The sequence below is a fragment of the Pseudopipra pipra genome, chromosome 3 (assembly GCF_036250125.1).
Source record: "Pseudopipra pipra isolate bDixPip1 chromosome 3, bDixPip1.hap1, whole genome shotgun sequence".
In the NCBI taxonomy this organism is placed as follows: domain Eukaryota; kingdom Metazoa; phylum Chordata; class Aves; order Passeriformes; family Pipridae; genus Pseudopipra; species Pseudopipra pipra.
The window spans coordinates 58024364-58044051 of record NC_087551.1 but is presented as its reverse complement, the minus strand read 5'-3'; the positions used below and the strand labels follow the sequence as shown (position 1 = coordinate 58044051).

At 40.3% G+C, this 19688-nt stretch overlaps 1 protein-coding gene across 15 annotated transcripts in view; it reads right to left on the bottom strand.

Annotated features, from left to right (window-relative positions):
• The window catches only part of MAP7 (microtubule associated protein 7), a 117673-nt gene that overhangs the window by 97188 nt on the left and 797 nt on the right, over positions 1–19688 (bottom strand). For 3 of the 15 annotated variants that reach the window (XM_064649403.1, XM_064649399.1, XM_064649412.1), the window contains exon 1: positions 6029–6817. The exons of 3 other annotated variants lie outside the window; for them this stretch is intronic. In XM_064649403.1, the coding sequence (XP_064505473.1) occupies positions 6029–6158 (130 nt within the window). In that variant the 5' untranslated portion in view covers positions 6159–6817. Of the gene's footprint in view, positions 1–6028; positions 6820–19688 lie in introns of those variants that run through there. 9 more of the 15 variants (XM_064649396.1, XM_064649400.1, XM_064649401.1 and 6 more) reach the window with 8 other exon arrangements.

Sequence of the window (19688 nt, the reverse complement as noted above, 5' to 3'; positions counted from 1 at the left end):
CATTGATTTCTCTGGAGTTCAATATGACAAGCAAAAGGTTCTCTCTTAAAAATAAAGCCAGACTTTTACATACCTGGATACAAAGCCAATTTAGGATACAGCAGTTTCTGAGCAAGCTTGAAAACAGCAGCAAGAGTGCTGAGACTTACCAAACCACAATCACAAAAATATCAGGGGATCTAACTGCGACATATTTCTTTTAAAAATACATGCTTAGCTATTGCCTCAATTTTCCACTGCAAAATAAAAACACAGTACTACGCAGGCGTGAGCAATGCAGTACAACAGGGCACAGAAGCCCATTTCTTCTTGCTGTCAACTTATTCCAAAGGCCTGTTACTGTATAAACCCTTTCAAAAGAGTACTATTTGCGTATTTTCAGGGGAAAAAAGAATACAACAAGACCTCAGAGAATTTAAAGATTCTTGGAAAGATCTACCACTTTCCAGGTTTCTCTCCCTCCCATAAGGAATGATCATAAACTTACATTCCCTCTGCATGTATTTTCCACACTGTTAGAACTGTATACCAAATTCAAGGTTTTTAAAGTCGCAACTTTTACAGTGGTAATAGCAAAGAAGGAACAAACTCCACTGCTTGCTATCAATTTTCATGAGTGGTGTTTCTTATACAAAGCTTTCTTGAGAGTTATCCAAAATAAATTGAACTCCAATCTTTCGGCAACTTCAACAAGTATTCTGTCCTGCAAGTACAGTAGCCAAATACTACATCCTGTTCTCACAAGGACAGCTCTGCTGAACACTGTGTTATCATTTAGATCTTGGTTGAAATAAACCTGTTTACTTAAAAAAGTTGCTTTGCAAAATTCAGTCTTTCCTTAAATGGGACTATCCCTCAGTTTACATGCCAAGTTAAACTGAATTTGCTTTAACAAATAATTTAAAGACTGCTAACACTGTACTTTTTTTGACTTTTGCCATCGACATACTCAATGTCAAGTATGCTCCCTGAGCACATGAATAAACTACAGGCTGTTTCCCCCTCAAAAAAGTCAACAAAATATCTGAACGCTATCCTCTAGAATCATCAGTGGAAGTCTCTTCTCATATAACTAAACTAGAAGTGTAAGATGATTCTTACCCAGCACAGATAAGCGCTGTCAGTAATCCCAGCACACACTTTGATGAACACACTGTGTTACAACACAGGCCAAGTCCTCAGACCTGGGACTTTCACTTTGAAAGCCAGAGGGACTGAACAAATCAGATTTGCTCCACTGGTCTGCAGATATATTCCGTGCTATCCCCCAGACTTTCAGCATAGTCTCTTTGCTGTACTGCTAGTAAATTACTTAATATTAGGATCTCTTTGTGTCATTATTACAAATGGGATGTTTCCTGCTACCTAGCACCTACAGCTATGAATGGAGAAACTCTATAAATGAGACAGCTTTGCAGTAGTTTCCTGAAAAAAACACAACTTCCTTCTTTACCCCAAGAGCTGCAAAGTAGGCAATGAATACAGGGCTTTTCTAGGAATGTACCTTCCAGATACTTTGAAAGTTGCTTTTAAACAAATGTCCAGAAAAATCACAGATACTTTTAGACCCCCTCTTCTCCTGGCCTTGGATAGCAGAAAGAAAGAGGAAGTGCAGAGAAACACTAGGAGAGCTCACTGGAAGGTGCAGGATGACAAATCACAATGCCCAGGTTCTCAGCCCTGCCCCTTTACACAACCAGCACTGTAATGGGAATTGGTACCTTTCCTTCCTTCCACCTACTCTTTCTCCTCACTTTGCCTCAAATGCAGATGGGTAAGATAAGGCCACCAACTGTCATGAAAACCTCCAGTACTTGATTTTGGTGAGCCAGTTCATCAGCCTTTGACAATTGCTCACTGTTCTGCCCCAAACAAACTGGAGGTCAGCCTACTGACTAGCATCAAGAGGCATCATTGAGACAACCACCATCCCAGGCAGTTTTGCTGGTTTAAAGTGTGGTGGAAGCCAGAGACCAAGCTGTCATTCTGGATCCTGCCTGAAGCACAGACTCTGCAGCGTGGGATAAAATTACACTTCCACACCCCATGCAATACCTGTTTTGTAAGTATCCAGTTTCAGTTTCCAGGACTATCAGTTTAATGTCCTTGAAGATGCCAAGTTCCCTTTTCTTTCAGGTATCTTAAGCTTGCATTTGGGTATAGACGCACAGCAACAAAACAACAACTGAACTAAAAGTTGGAAAATCTGAGTTTAAAAATAAATATATATTTCCCTAATAGGTGCAGAACATGGAGACTAAGCACGTAAACAGCTGTGTTAGAAGAAATCTCCCTCAAGTCTCTGGAGGAATAAACCCTACATCTGAAATGAGCAGTACACACAAACATTACCATCCATGCAACAGTGGCAAAACCTGCTGGTGATCACTGACATCACTGCCATTCACCAAAAGACTGAAAAAAGCACTTCTCTTGTTTTCAAGATGACAAAGAATCAGTGTTACTATTCAGAAAACTAGGGCATAAATGTCTAGCTTTGTATTAGCAATACCCACTCAACAGATTAGAGCTACACTCCCTTGATCAGTTTTAAATAAACAGGAAGGTGAAGGATTCCATCGTTAAGTCAGTTCAGACTTTTCATTGATTTGTTATAAATGTCATAACTATTTCAGTTATTAAGTATTCAAATCCATAATCCAGAAGCATGAGTATTACTTTTCTAGCCTCTTCAAAGGACAGTTTTAGAAACACATTATCAACAATCTGAGAAGGTCTTTCTCCTAAGAGGAAGGAGAGGAGGCATCACCTAAAAATTTCATAGAATTGAATTTTAAGACTATATCCAAGATGCACAAAATGAACAGGAACAGAGGAAAGAAATCATGAGGTAAATTGAATTGTTTGTGCCTGAATTCAAAGAATGGCTGAGGTTGAAGTTCACACAGAGAGGATGGATACCTGTAATTAAACACTAGTTTACTCAGCCCTATCTTTGTGATTTACATACAGAACCATTTTCATACACTATGTTCAGTCACAGAAACAGTAGTTGTTCTACAACACAAGCTTTAAGAAAATATTGAAGCTGTTAAGTGCATGGTTCTCTTCCTGTTTTGTCTGGTTTCTTTGAGGATATAGTTGCAGAACTGCTGGAAAGCTGGTAACTAAACCAAAAACTAATTCAAATGCAAATTAACCTTCTCTAAACCTGCAAAAATTGTATTTGAAGAGTGTACTATGTAGTAGAATTCATTCCTGTGTGTTTTAAAGGGAAAGGAGAACAGAGACTGTTAATGAAGGTAAAAAGGGATATTCAAAGTAATTTTTATTTGCATTCTTCTACTACGCAACAACTGGGTCTCAAGACCCCGCAATAGCGGGTGCCATACACATAAACAACAAAAATGCAGGCCTTGTCCCAAAGACAAGTCGAGGAGAGGAAGTTAAAATATTTGGTGAAAAAGCAGTGAATACAATTCACATCAAAGGAAAGGAAGTATCAGGAACACATGGCTACAAAGATCACTGCAGGCTTTTAATATCTGCAGACTGAAAAAAAAAAAACCCTTAACATTGTCATTATTTGCTTGCACTGGAGGAACAAACTCATTGCCTACCAGACCTCTCCAATTATAATACAGACAGCCAAAACCAAGAAAAGGAATGGCCTATATCAAAATCAATTTACAGAAAACCTCAGAAAATGTCAGCCACTTTAAGATCCACATAAATATTTGTTTCCCGGATGACAAAAACAACTCTCACACAAAGTCTAATCAAGTCTTCAAGTATTCTGAGAAGACCTGGACTATGAAAATACTGGTTATTTTAAATCTTGTGATGATATTCAAATACCCTTAATGGAGGAAGGAACTTCTTTATTACTTTGGATCCATTAAAGGCTTCTTGGCTTTTAAGCTGATGTACAAAGACAGATCCAGCATGATAATAGAAGCTGCAGACGAAGACGACATAAAGCCCACCTCCCACAAAGATGACACTGACTTAGAATGTGCTAGAGAAGGGGGGGGGGAAGGAACCTCTCAGCAGCTACAGGTGCTTGCTGAGTAAACAGGACAGGTAAAGAACTAAGAGCAAACACTGTAAAGTAGCAACAGAACAACAGACACTAAAGACTCAAGAAAGCTTCATATGGGTCCATCACACAGTCAGAGCTGCACTGGAGTGACCTTACTTGGTACCAGGTAGGGAGAACACCACGCTGAGTACATGCATTCTCCATTACCAGGCACTCCAGCTCTAACTCACCTAATGACTAATAACACATTCAAATGTAGTTATTTATCCACATATATCGGTGTGTAAGTGGTGTTCTGTTCTAGAGACAGTATGAGCCATTTTAAGTATTTACGAAACGAAAAGCAAACAAATATACTTCCAAAATATTTTGTACAGTTTCTTATACTATTTCTCACTAGGATCAGCCAAGGTAAGCCACCAAATTTTTATCTTATTAAAACCACATGCATTTGTTTGTTTGCTGCCTGTGTTCCCATGCACATTCATCTACTTACATTTCACAGCAACAAGAGAAAATAAAGGAATAATTGAAAATCAAATCTCGGTTAAAACAAAAGAGACAAAGGATAAGCATATCTGTATAACTGCTGCAAGTAGAAAAGAGAAGCTAAGTCAACAAGAACTTTTACCCTGGGAAACTATCAGTGCTATAGAACAAAACCAGGAAAATTATTGATTTTTAGCTTTATGGACTGTTGACTCTGGAAGTCATCCAGTGGGTGACAAAGGAAAGTAATATGCTTTTTAAAACATTAAAAACTCAATAACCTCACACTAGAGTTTGTATCTCCATTTTATATGGGCAGTTTCAAATATACAGAATAGCAGGTAACTATGTACACAAGACCCTGACACAACAGGCACATTAACAATGGCTAGCAATAAATATTTTATCATGGTGCTCAAATCCATTCCGAGGGGAAAAAAAAGTACAAGCTGCAAACTGAAGAAAAAGAATAATCTTGTGCTCTGAATTTGTTTGTAAAAGCTACCAAGCTACCTTCTTCCTTCAGGAAAAGAAATCAGTTAGCTGTAAATTATTCAGCTCTAATTAATACACATAGTATAAACTTGCTATTTAAATGCTTTCTAGCCTCTCTTGTTACACGGTAGAATGGTAACATCTGAAATTTAAAACAGTGTCTTGAGGCTACAAACTAGCATTTGTTTTGTAAACAACAACTGATACAATTCATCCCCCTTCCCCAGTAAGACCACAAAAAAGAGTGTTCATAGAATCACTTGATCACAAAAAAAAAAGAATAAAAATTCCAGTCACAATTGGAAGTTGCAGGATCCATGAGGGAAACAGTAATTAGATGATATAAGATAGACAGTGGCTACACAGGCTTAACAGACCTGTTACAAATCAATGGCTATAAGGATCCCTCTGACACCATCATTCACCTACCTTAAGCACCACAAATATTTTCCTTTAACAGTTACAATTTGTTAGGGTTTGTGTTTTCTCTTTGATTTGTTTTGGTTTGTTGTCAGACTTACAAAAGTCAGCATATTTGAACAATGTGTATTTTTCTATACTCTGCCAAAGGCTCACTGTCTCTCATGCACAGAAATGGAAGTAAAGCCAGTTTTGCATTGTCTTTGGCAAAGCTGTCTTCTAAAACAGGCTGGTATTACATTCTGTACTCTCCAAGCCTACAATCACCTTGTTTTTAATAGTTATTTGTCCAGAGCGTGAACAGAAATCAAAGTAAACATACAGAAATTCACCAATGTATTTCTGATGCAGAATCCTTATCACTACCAGAAGAAGTGGGGTTAATAACTAAAATGTACTTTTTTCTTCATAGCCAAGGCAGCTGATTGCATAACAAGCCGGGGGATTTAAATACAGACACCTATCATACATAGAGATTTTGTGGGTGCCAACATGAATTGCCAAACTGCACCAGCCACTTACAGACTCTCTCTGGCACACAGAAGAGCTAATAAAACGCTGTGCCTGCTGTGCAGCATATCCCACACACAGCCCTGATCACACTGCAGAACTGCAACGTACCTTTCAGTCTTTTGGAATTCCCGTTCTTTTGCTGCTCATCTTCTTCATCAATGGTGAATAAGCCCGGGGGATTTGGCCTGGCACTTTTCTTCAGTCTCTCTTGTCGGAGGGCAGTAGTTGAACCAGGCATGCTGCTGTTGCCTCTTGCTTATTAAAAAAAAAAGTAAGAAACTGCAGCCCCTGCTTAGCTACTAGCTGCAACGCTGTCTGTTCATTTCAGCACTTGTAACAGATCCCCTATGGATAAGCAGTATGCAAACAGCTGACAAATACCAACATCCAGTCGGCAGCAAAAGGCTTGCAGTCTTTCCCCACCTTGAAGGAAAGCCCTAATTAAAGGCACATTGGTTTGGATGCTGCTCTTCTCTGTCTTAACTTGTTCAATCAGATCCTAGCCCACCGCTCCAGGTTCTTTGCTGCAGCACCTTCTTCCCTGCAACCAGCATGCTAAAATATTCAGCACGCAACACAAGAGGAGAAAATATGATACGCCGCTGTTAACAGTTGCCCTGACAACACTGACACATCCTAATCAAAGGGGGGGGTCTATGAGTGCTGTCTCCTCAGCTGCAGCAAGCCGGCCTTGGGAACGCTGTCTCCTGCACGCTTGCAGAGAGCTGGAAGCACCTCGGCAGCAGGGGCTGCTCCTTCCTCCTCTCAGGGCGGCGGGAGAATGGAGCTGTGCTTGCACAAGCAGATGAGCACTGAATGAAAAGAAGCCTGGGAGGCTCCAGGCATGAACCTGATTTTTGCTCAGCTGCTCTGTTTATTCATGTCTAGAAATTTTAGCCTAACCTAAAACAATGAGGATGAGTCTTCTTCCATATACGCATATTGGGTGTCATGTGTGCCACCGCCCCCCCTTAATCACTTGCCTATGCAGTACATACCTTTTGCATTAGGAATGCATACACCCACAATTACAGGTAGGTGTTGGAACATTCTTTTTCACGTGTGAAAACTCTAAAATCAGAATTTCTAGCTTGTAATGGACAACACAGGACAACAAAATCTCTTTTGGAATTAATATTCTGTACCACACCATTAGTTTTACAGCGCTGACCATTAACATATACTTTGCAAAATGAGCAAAGTCCAAACAGCCTGGGTGGTTTTATTTAACTGATTTGCCTCAGATGCTAGCATTCTGGATTTTCTTTAGCCACTTGTGACAGAGCACTTTCTCACAAGTTTTGCAATCTGCATGTTCCATCCTTCACAGCTCCAAATGCCACTACGCAACATGCTGGATGTTTCACCTGAGAGACACCTTAATCTTCATCCACTTCCACCTCTCTAATTCAATGTGTGCTCACCATTTCAAAATGCTACCAAAGAAAAACTGCAAGCTAGAATCACTCTATAATGTTAAAATTGCATGCTTTTTCCTCACTTCAGGGTTTTGTTTTTAAGAGAATATTGATGTAACCTAATCAGCCACCACAAGATGGCACAGACATTAGTCGACAAATCTGTCAGCGGCTCATTGAAAACGTGAGGTGATACAGATGCATTGATCACCTCAACAACACAGGTAACAATTCTGAAGAAGGGTCAGAGTTTATGACGTCAATATGGTATGTATCACAGTGGCCTGGGATACTTCACGGAGGAGTCCTGGATCATGCTCAGCTGAGAGGACAGCTCTGTTTTCACACATCTCAGGCTCATAAGCCAGGAACACGGTGGATGGAGAAGAACACAGCACCACCTGAAGGCTCAGCTGCACTATTCTTCCTTCTTCTCCAGCACAGGCACTAAACACCCTAAACTAAACACACTAAACCAAACCAAAAGTCTTTTGCAGGAGGACACTATTTCTGAACCGAGCCCAGAGCCCATCTCTAGTATGTATTTCCTCCCGGCTACATCCTGCCCCTTGGCTACACCTTGGACTCTCTGGAAATACACGGAAGCTGTATACAATGACGTTTGTCTACAGTTAGAGAAGCTTTGTACTAAAGGGTGTGGCCAAAAGAAAAAAAAAAAAAGGGTAAGGCAAAAAGCTCTAACACAAGCTGTTCTTTAGCTCAGCATTTAGCCTTCTGGCATTTATACAGGCTAGTACTTTATCCCATAAAGAGAAACAGCTTCATTCCTCAAACCCCATCCACCTAATGCCTCTAACAAATACCACATAACAGTACACATTTAGCCACAAAAAGAGGACAGCAGTTAGTCCCATCAATACTTTTCATACATGCCAAGTCTGTTGCCAATAGAACTAAAATAACAGAAAACATTACTTCTATGAGAGCTTAGTTAAATATTGCTCCACCCTGTTTCACTGTTTTTTAACATGAAAGGATTACTACCTTTTTAAATATTATGTTTAATTACCTTTAATTGCTAAACATCTTAAACAGGCATTTTAAAACATATAAGTATGTGACACACAAAATTACACCTGATTGGAGGGGCTTCCCAGCTTACAGGTATGATGACTGTTTCAGCATCTCCATTTCCCTATTATCAACAGAGTCATGCAGAACAGCTACAAGACTGAGAACTACTTTCTTGGTCCTTGCAGGATCCCCTGCACCCATACGAGTGACTTGCTCTGAGTATAAAATGTAGTAACGACCAACTTCAATGCTTCAGAGACTGGTGAAGATGGATTTGGGCAATGACACACAGGCAACTGAGGTACATATTTCTTCCTGTTGACTCACTAATGCAGATGTGACAGAGAAAAACTATCAACAGGACATTCAGCTCATGCAGCAAGATTTTATTTCAAGGCCCCCGTGGCTAAAAACTATGCCAGTCCACAATATGTTTCCAAATGCCTAATAAAATGCAACCTATCACATAAAAGACACCTATTATAATACAAGATACCGTATAACTTTAGGTACTCAGGGTCTTTATTTTTGTGTGTGTGAAAAACATTCCTAGTAACACTATTAAAACATGCATTAAAGGTACCAACACTGCATAAAAAGAGATTGTGCACACCACCCCTCCCCAAAATCCACTGGTTTAGGGCAGGAAAAGAAATTCCCAAGGTATTCCTAGGAGGAAAGCTTTGCTTATTTCAGCCTTGTCTCAGCTGCTTGGCAGCTTCTATATGAAAACTCGGATGAAAGCAACGTTCCCTTGAGGGAGCAAGGAGGCGCATAATTTAGTAACGAGGCTGTTAAATTCTTTAAAAAAAGAAAACCCCAAAAACAACAATTTGCTTACATAACCCCTATTATAGTTTTTTTTCCCCTCTAACCATTTAGTCATACTGTGTACTAATACAATCACAGTTGAGCTCTTACCGATGTGGTGAGACTCTCTCAAGAGATGGAATGAGAGCAACTGCTTATCTTGAGTGCGCTGGATAATTTTCAGGTTTTCCTTTTTACCACACCTACAAACTCAGGTTTGCAGATCAACCACTACACTTAAACACATTCGCTTTCATTCACTGGATTTTATAAATATAATTACCTGCAAAAAATATCATCTGATATGCAACAGTCTTAAACAGCAGTTTGAACAAGGACTATCAGGACAATTATATCATGATGTGGGAAATGTAAATATTTATAACAACATGTTGAGTGATGTTTCTGCTTTACCATCAGGTATTAACACTGGATATCTCTATTTATGAAATGAAAAGTATGTTGAAGTCAGTCACCATGATACCTACATGCTGTCTACTATGGTTAATCTGATAATTTGCAATGGCTGAACTCTAGATTTGCAATCTTCTTTCATTGATAAGACTGTTTCAGTCCCTGTAAACTATCCAAACAGCACATGAAAGGAAAGACTGGATGTGGTATTTAGTGCCATGGTTGTGTTCGGTCATAGGTTGGACTTGATCTCAGAGGTCTTTTCCAACCCAACTGATTCTGTGATTTTGTGATTCATAGGGAGGAAGGAGGACAAAAGGCAGTATTCAACGCAAGTCAGCTAGTTAACAGAAAAGAAAAACCTTGTGAAGACAAGAAAATTTGTACCTTTTGCAAGAGCTGGCAGGCTGTGGTGACCAGGACTATATATTTTGAAGGGAAAAAAATCCCACCTGGTGTAACTGAAAGTCATCTTGTATCATTGGGTATGTCAGGATACATGATAGAAAATCAAGCCAATTCAATATAGGATCATATACTGTTGCAGAAGGGGCAAAAGAAACATAGAGAAATTGCCTCCGAAAAGCCTACAAACAGAAACACTCAAGACATTGGTCAATCATAACATACAGATTTTTCCTCTCACTCCATGGAACACCCACTGTATGATCATCAAGCTATATTTTATAGGAGTCTCATGTCTTTCTCCTGCTATTTTCTTAGCATAAGAACAGTTAAAATACTGTCTTAAAAGAATACCACACCAAACCAGCAAGCAATCAAGAAGTCAGGGTTTGACAGAAGACCATCTGTGCCCACCTCACACACCCCAGACCACCTCTAATCAAAAAAAAAAAAAGCCAACATTAAAATAAAAAATAAAAAACAAAACAAAACAAACACCAAATGAACCACCAAACAAACAAACAAAAAAAAACAAACAAACTACCCAACTCTTCAGTACCTCCAGGTCTAATAAGCTCTCAGTCTTAACACACAAGAAAACTACTGTCTGTCACTATTTAGAAACCCAGTTATTCATTGAATAGACCACTAGTTAATCTCCAGCCTTCAAGCTCCCCTTTTTCCCTACTGTCAGGCAGAAGGGTTAAAAAAAGCTTTGAGGCACAGACGCACCAAGCTAGTTTCAGAAGCCAGGGCAGCCTGCTCACCACTGCTCTTCTTTCTGACACTTAAGCTTTCCAAAGCCTGAGGTAAGTTACAAGTGCTAGCCCTGGTTTCTGCAGTTATAAAATGGAATAAAAGCTCCGGAAGAATTCTTCTGAAAGAACTCAGTGATTCTTACAAAATAATTTTCTCTTTTAAAATACTTCATATGACTTGACTTTATAAGAGCTACTGAGGAACCATTAAACTATTGAAACAATAAAGAAAAGACAAATTTAGACTACGAAAACAAAACACTGAAAAAAGAAGTCACACATGTGCTTTAGTGCTTTTAGAACATCATCCTGTTTTTCAGTTTTATCCAAAAGTGCCAACAGCTGAAGAACATTCTCTTGCAGGGTACCAAAAAATCCCAAACCAACCAACAAAAAAACCAGAGCCCCAACAACCACAAATTCAAGACATATTTGTAAAGCAAATTAAACATTCACAGAATCACAGAATCTGATGAGTTGGAAGGGACCCACAAGGATCATCGAGTCCAACCCTTAGCCCTGCACAAGACAGCCCCAGGAGTCACACCATGTGCCTGAGAGTATCATCCAAATGCTTCTTGAACTTTGTCAGGTTTGCTGCTGTGACCACTTCCCTGGGGAGCCTGTTCCAGTGCCCGACTGCCCTCTGAATGAAGAACCTCTTTCTAATATCCAACCTAAACCTCCCCTCACACAACTTCAGGCCATTCCCTTGGGTCCTGTCACTGGTCACCACAGAGAAGAGATCAGTGCCTGCCCTTCCTCTTCCCCTCACAAGGAAGTTGTAGACTGCAATGAAGTCTCCCCTCAGTCTCCTCCAGGCTGAACAGACCAAGTGACCTCAGGCCACTCCTCCTACGGCTTCCCCTCAAGGCCCTTCACCATCTTCTTTGCCCTCCTTTGGACACCCTCTAAGAGCTGAATATCTTTCTTAATTGAGGTGCCCAAAACTGCACACAATATTCAAGGTGAGGCCACACCAATGCAGAGCAGAGTAGGACAATCCCCTCCTTCGACCGGCTGGTGATGCTTTGCCTGATGCTCCCCAGGACATGGTTGGCCCTCCTGGCTGCCAGGGCACTGCTGACTCATATTCAACTTGCCATCGACCAGGACCCCCAGGTCCCTTTCCGCGGCATTGCTCTCCAGCATTTCATTCCCCAGTCTGTACGTACATCCAGGGTTGCCCTGTCCCAGGTGCAGAATTCAGCATTTTCCCTTGTTGAACTTCATATGGTTGGTGATTGCCCAGTCCTTTGATTTGCTGAGGTCTCTCTGCAAGGTGTCCCTGCCTTTGAGGAAGTCAACAGCTCCTTCTAGTTTTGTATCATCTGCAAACTTGCTCAGTATCCCTTCCAGTCCTGTATCAGAGTCATTTATGAAAATGTTGAAGAGCACTTCTTCTCTTGGATGCTGATTCAATGCCTTCTAACGTAAAAGGAAAGCTTCCCCTCAAATGTATTTTATAACATGAAACAGATGAAGTAAATATTTTAGCATATATTCCTTTACAGACTGCCAATATTTCACTGTTATTTCTCATTTTCTTAGAACTGAGAGGTTCAGGGCAGGGTAAGCATTTATCTTATATATTTATGTCAAGAAAGAACATGGCATTTTGCTTTTGTAATCATGTTTTCCCAGCATGAAACAATAGGGTTCCATTGGGAACCAGGTTCCAAATGTTTCTGTCTTGGTAAAAAAGTATCAGGAAAGTTAAGGTGCATCTAAAATTTCCCATTCTGTTCTGCAAAAACATTACAACAAAAAAATTTCAATGTACCTACTCGTCAAAACACAAAATCGTCTTTTGTATGGGCATTTTCAATATTAACTGTCTATGTCAAAAGCTTTTTGTATGAACTCATTTAAAAATACGTAATACAAACAATGCTAAATCATAGAATATCTTGAATTGGAAGGAATCCATAAAGATCATGAACTCCAACTCCCTATTTCTTGCAGGACAATGTTGGAATACACAGACGCTAACTAGACTTCAAACCCACTATCTCCCTAGTTTCCTTCAGGAGTCCCATCTCTGTTTATTTTCTATTTCACTAGGTCTTAAATCAGGAAGTCAGGCCAAAAAAATGGAGAAAGTAAGGCGCTTTTTTTTTTTTTCTCCTCCTCATGTGAGAAAACAACTATTTACTCAGTATCAAAGGACTAGAAACCTTCTTTTCAATGGCATGCAAATCTAGGACAAAACAAACTAGCCCTAAAAAGACAGGCAGGATTCCCCCCTATACTCCCCTCCCACCTAGTTTTCATTTTTTTTTAACAGTTAACTTGGAAATTGCAAAAATAGCCACTGTATCAGAAAAAACATTTGCTTCAGTTAAAGTCAACCACTGTCTCAAACATCATGCACACCTAATTTTTTCCTCTGCTGCTCTTCTATTTTCAAAAAAGTACCTTATCTTTACACAGGTTTCTAAGTTTCTCTTCAAAAATATCTCTAAGGCCTCACTTTTATATACAAGATAATAAACGACTGGCAGATCATTTTTACAGCAGTACGTTACTTTTTTAAAACAACTTCGGTATTTAGTATATAAATATCTGATATAATAACTGATTTCTGCTTTTCACCTTCTTGGAAGAAAAAAAGGCCCCTTGCATTAATCAGTTAGACAGAATATAAAATCCTAGAGAATAACAAGGGAAACCTTCTTCTTTTTGACTAATGAGAATCCTGCTGTCAAGAGTACAGAGGCGCTCTGAATAGCTTTAAATAAGAAATTAATCAACTCACTTCTAAAAATCGAGCCATAAAACCACAGTAGTTGCATGAACTTATTCTTCATTGATCCACTGAATTAGGTGCTTCAAGAAAGTGCAGAGAACTCAAGAAAGTTCAGAACTGCACAGCTTTTCTAAACAAATGTCCACTTAAATATGTTCTGGGGAAACTGGGGAGCAGCAATGGATTATTAAGATTCTTCAGAAAGTAAACTTAAGAATGACAGGTTCAGCTCTTTGCATCTTTATCTTCTGGAGTTTATTAAACAAACGTATCTTTATTCTGGTTTTATATCTCAGTATCTCCCTTTTCAATAAATTGAATTCAGATGTATTATCTGTATCTGCCTAAAAGCAGTGGATTTTAAATAAGCTAGGTCTAGAAACAAAAAGCAGTCACTTATTATTTTCCTATTAACTGTCCTGACTACTTTGGCTCCTTTAGCTTATCCACTGCTTATGCATCCCCTTGCACATGCTGGAAAGACTGCGTACGTTCTAGATACCACTTTAATCAACACAGCAGGATGACATATTTCTCAGCCGCAGAGGAGGTGTAGGTGTTCTTAGAGCAGCCATGGCAATCCCCTCAGTGTGATGGAGAAGACTTGTTTATCCAGTCCCTACCTCTGGTCCCTACTCAACACAGTTCTGGTGAATCACAAGGAGGCAGCTGTGTCAGCAGTCTCTGCCTACAGGAGCCTAGAGCAGGAGGAAACTCCACCATGAAACACACATCTGTGCACGTGCTCAGATACAGAAAGCTTCTCTTGGAGGTTATCTCTTCCCAGTTTGCTGCCACACACTGGGCCAATGAGCTCCTCGGAAGTACCCAGACAGAAGTTAAGTGTTAACTGTTTCCCCTTCAGTCAAAGAAAACTAAACCTGTGTGCATTTCCATGCAGAGGAAAAACATGGGAGAAGGCTAGAAGCCCTGCCCTGTTCTGATTCAAACTCATTCATCAGCACAAAAGAGACGTGAACATGAAGGTAAGAACCTCATCAATCACAAACACATTAAACACATACACACCAATAAGACAATCAAATACAAGATGTATATTAACAAGTCTTATTATATTTTTTAATTAATTGGCATAATATGACTAATTATAAACATTGCACAAGGCATACCATGATGAATAAAAAACATATTAGATCATTCGTAGCCAACATTCTTTATATATAACAGAATGATACTGGATCAGACCCTACAGTAGAACATATCATGTAACTTCAACCAATTGTCATTTAAATAACGAAAGGAAGGAATCGGAACTTCACAGGACAGTAGGAAACAGCAATTCAGTAGAAGACAGAAGTCATCAATGCCAATTGTCCTACAACTAATAGCCAGGGCAGTGTTGCCACTGCTTCTATCTGTAAAAACAAACAAAACGAAACCAAAAACAAAAAACCACTTATTTTTTAAAATACCTGTTTTTCATACATGTCAAGAGAACCAAGCATTTGTAGAGCGCTTCAGTATATTTTAAGCTTTTTGTTGGAAATGTGAACATACTTCAAAGAACAGGCTCTTTTCAGCTCTTTTCATAGAAATGTGAATATGAAAGAAAAGGCAATATGCCAAGACCAAATTATAATCTTCTCCATTGCATTACCAACAGTATCTGATGGATGGAATCCTGTGAACTACTTTGTGGTGTGTTAATTACCAATGCTTTTCTGACATCTTAGTTCCCAACGTGTTTCTTAGAAGGGGACCAAGACATCTGGACTTTTGGATAAGGGAGAACACATTAGAGTTTCAGACAGAGACTGATATTTGGAGAAATATTTGGAGACATCAGTACTTTATTTCTCCCTTCGATAATCTAGTCTCACAATGACTCTTAGCCTGGAGCATAAACCATTCTATCACATCTCTGAAGAATCTCATTGTCACCAAGAGCCAGGTTTTCAACTCCATTCATTTGAATAGTGAGGCAGCCTAGTCCCCTTATGTCATATTGGCAGACAACTTATGGTGTTCCTTGAACTCTGACAGGTGTCCTAGGATACATATTATCAAGACTGCTCCACAAAGCCACAAAGGGTATAAATATATCTTCTACTTGTTTTCATGAACAAATATGGCATGACTCCACTCATGGAATCAACACCTAAAGAAAACTGCAGAGCTAAATCTGAACCAGCTTAACCAGTGCACCACTTCTCACACATTCTTAAGGTGAAAAAGACTATAACACACACATGGCCTGTTCTGCCACAATACTAACACGCCACTGCAGTTTTCTAACAGAGGTCACATATCAAGGATTTCCTTCCTGGAGGAAAGTACAAAGACAGTTACCACAACAACATTAGCAGCCCACTGTGGCTTGTATTGTGGATCTAGACTTACATAGGGTTTTTTCAAGTGGAAAAGAAAATAGGCTGTTGCAAGATTACACAGTATTTACATAATTGAGGCAATTATTGCTCTGATCATTTAATTGCCTTTAGCACCACAAATAATTTTCAGCTGTAAAGTATTAAACTTGTTTATATGTGATAGCAACAAATCAGTCATCATACAAGTAAAATGGTTGCCATCTCAGCTTACCGTAAATTTACAATTTTTACAGTTTGAATTAGCACACACAGAAGTACCTCCATTTTCAAAATAAAGCCCCAGTAAAATGACAATGTATATTACTTTAGTTAGATTAGTAGAGGTTCTCTTCCTGTACTGGAAGTACCACTTAAACCAGCTGCTCCTCCATCATTCATCAGGCTTGATATTTGATTAACTCAGACCTTTTTTTTTTTTCTGGCAGTGTTTGGCTTTGGAGTTTTTTTTGTGTTGGGGTTTTTGTGTGCTCTTTTGGGTGTGATTTTTTTTTTCTTTTAGTTTGCTTTTGGTTTGCTTTTTTGAGGGCGACTGTTGGGTTTTCACTGAGCTTGTGTTTGTTGTGGTTTGTTTCATCTCCTCCCTCCCCCCCCTTTTTCTTTTTTTTTTTTTTTACATTAGAAGCGCTGGGCGTAGGTGGGTGGAGAAAGACAGCCTGACTCACATTACATAATATGCATATAAAAAGGCTTGTTCAAACTTTTCCAGTGTGTAGACATTACCTGACCAATGAGAGATACCAAGAGACAGTACTTTGGCGGCTTTCTAAAGTTGAGGGGTGGCTTCTATAGGGATTTTAACCCTCTCATCCACACTAATAAATTTTATTCGGTTGTATCATTGTCATCCTACAAGCTACTGATAAGTCTGAGTCTCTGTGAATTCAGTACTGACTCAAAAACTATTAATGTAGGACCAAATAAGTAATCGTAAGGTCTGATACACAATGTCAAAAATTGAATAGGTCTTAATCAGAGAGGGGTGACAATAGAAGGATTACAGATCCACGACTTAAATAATATATTAAAAGACAGAAAATACTCTCAGTGGACTAACATTTAGATACTTATGGATGGAAATTAAAGCACGCTAACAACACACAAACATTCAGCACTTTCAGCATTTGTAAGCAAATACCCTCACGGCAACGTAACATTTGGCTGGAGATCCCCGTTATCCTGATGACACCTGGCGCTCTGACAGCCGCTGTTTACAGTACGAGTGAGAGCACAGAGCCGTGGCCGGCGCGGGGGTGACCCTCGGGCGGCACCGCAGCCTGCGGTGGAGCGCTGGGACGTGTCCGCGGTGCCCGCAGTCGGGCACGGGCACAACCCACCGCCCCCTGCCCGTCTCGGGCCACAGTGGCGCGGCAACACCGGCGCCCTGCACCCGGCAGCTCCCCTTGGAAGGAACAGGAACTGTCTCAGCCGCCAGAGAGATGAAACCTGTGTGTCACGATACCGTTGCATAAATCCTCCCCAGCAAAACACGTTTCCCGTCGGGAAAGAGCCATGGGGAGCTGGCGCAAGTCTTCAGCTCCCACACACTGTATGGTTCTGTACCTTTGCGTTTTCCCTAATAATTTATCTAGAAAAAAGATAACACAGTAAGAGGAAACTTAATTTATTCTCAGATGGAGAAAACACCAGGATAAGCAAGCAATAACGTCCCACCAGCAGTTAGAGAGCAAACATCCCAAGTGTTCAGCTTTTGCAAGCCAGCTATCACTGACTTCATTTAAAGTGCATACTTGTTTTGCCGCAAAAAAAAAAAAAAAGGAACAATAATAAACTTACTTAGAAGAGAGCACTAACAGTACACAAAATCATGGCATTAAAGCTTCTTTGCAACGATCCAAAAACACTTCGCTCTCTCTGGTCTCCCAGTACCTAAGCAAATTGTTATTCGTGCACAGAGCCGGCCAAGGCAGCCCAGAGTAGGCGCGGGGAAACTCCCACAGGCAGAGGCATGACTACGCTGATGGTAGGCAGCCACAAAATGAGGTGCCTTAGAAGCTTCTCCATGTGTTATTCCTCATGAGAGGGCCCCTCTCATCTCAGGAATCACTGAAAAGCCTGTAAGCACTATAAAATGCTTGAGTAATTATCATTTAAAAATTCTAACTGGTATAAGCTAGCATACTCCCTGAGCACTATACTCATTTTGCCATCTACACACTTATGAATGGCAGAGGAAAAAAACCCTTCACCCTAGTAATTAAGCCATTTACCTGAAGAAAGCCAGTTAAGTGCAGCAGACCATCTGCCCAGCAATAAAGGGAGGCACTTGTAACATCTCCCCGCAAAGCCTTTGTGGTGCCGTTAAAGACTTCCCCAGACCAGTCCTGAAAGTCCCTGTGGACAGTCACAGGAGAGGGGGAAAACCAAACACACACCACAACACACAGAGCTATTTAGCTGGTTTGTTTTGTTTTGTAAACAGAGGCAATAAGTCAACCAGTAGGTAATTTCCCCAAACAACGATGGGATGTTGACCTTCATAAGGAGCCGGATCCAGACGCAATGGTTCTGCCTGCGGAGCAGACTGCAGCCGAAGCCATCTGCATGGCCCTCCCTGGGCACACACATCTGCTCACTCACAGACAGACCAAACAGCCGCCGAGCAGCTCCCTGAGATGCTACGAGGTTGTTCCTGTTTGTAAACGCCGGGAAAGCGGCCCGCGATAACTCAGAGACCTAAAACAATCTCAACACACAATAAGCAACTTCACAGAAGTTTAACTTGGACCTTTCACACACGAGGAAGTTTTGAATGAACTTTGACAGCACAAAGCAATTTAAATTCAAAAAAACAACTCATGCAAGTAGATCCACCTCCTGTCTACAACTACGGCCCAATGAGTAAAAGTTCAACACAGTAGCATGCAACGAAACTATAAAGCAAACTCGGAATAAATCTAAGCACATAAATCCTTTTAAAACTGTACATATATAATATACATGTAACCTGTTGGTTTGTTCTCAGTTTTGGTAAGGAATTAGAAAGAGACTGATAATACAGTTAAAAAAAATGACATCAGCAACGTAAGGTAAAGAACTTGAAAAGAATTTGTTAGACTTGGCTTTAAAAATACACTGACAGTCAGTTCTTTCCATGGAAAGTGAAGTTAATGCAATTATAAACTCTGAAATACATAGGAAAACAGATGCACACCCTTTCTGAAGCTGAACATTAGAGTGATGCCCAGGAGTGACTTGTAAGGAGGACTCCTGAGCAAAACAGTACAGTTTTCAAGTTTACTAATGAGAGCATTTGGATGGGTCTGCCCACAGTTGTTGCTTGTGACTGCATGCCTGCGTTACATAAAGTACGTATTAAAAATATTACACTGTGGAAACACAATCAATTAAGCAACAGCCATATGGCCTATTCATGTGCTGTTTTGATGAAAAAGCTTGGATTCAGAGATAAACTTGGACACAGATTAGAGAAGGACTAGCAAAAGGTGAGTGGAATTGTACTGTGGAAGGAGATAAAAAAAGGAAGAAAAAGGAGAGGACTAAAAGTTGGAGTCAGCTTTCACAGTCCACCAAGCAGCACTCCCAGTGAATGTGCCAGAAAGGCAACCCCTCCACTGCCCACAAAAGCAAACAGCATCCGCGCCTACGACAGTGATACAGCGGTCGATCCGCTTGCGTAAGCCAAAATCTCCTCCCTGCACCCTCCTCGCCCTTAAGGCCAAAATAAAAGCGCGTTAAAACGCTCTCGCAGCGTACATTCCTCTTTAGAGGAGATGCAAGGACATCTCCCTGCCTTCCCTGTAGGAAATAAGGGCTTGCAGCAGCCCGTCGCTCGCACGCGTTTGAGGC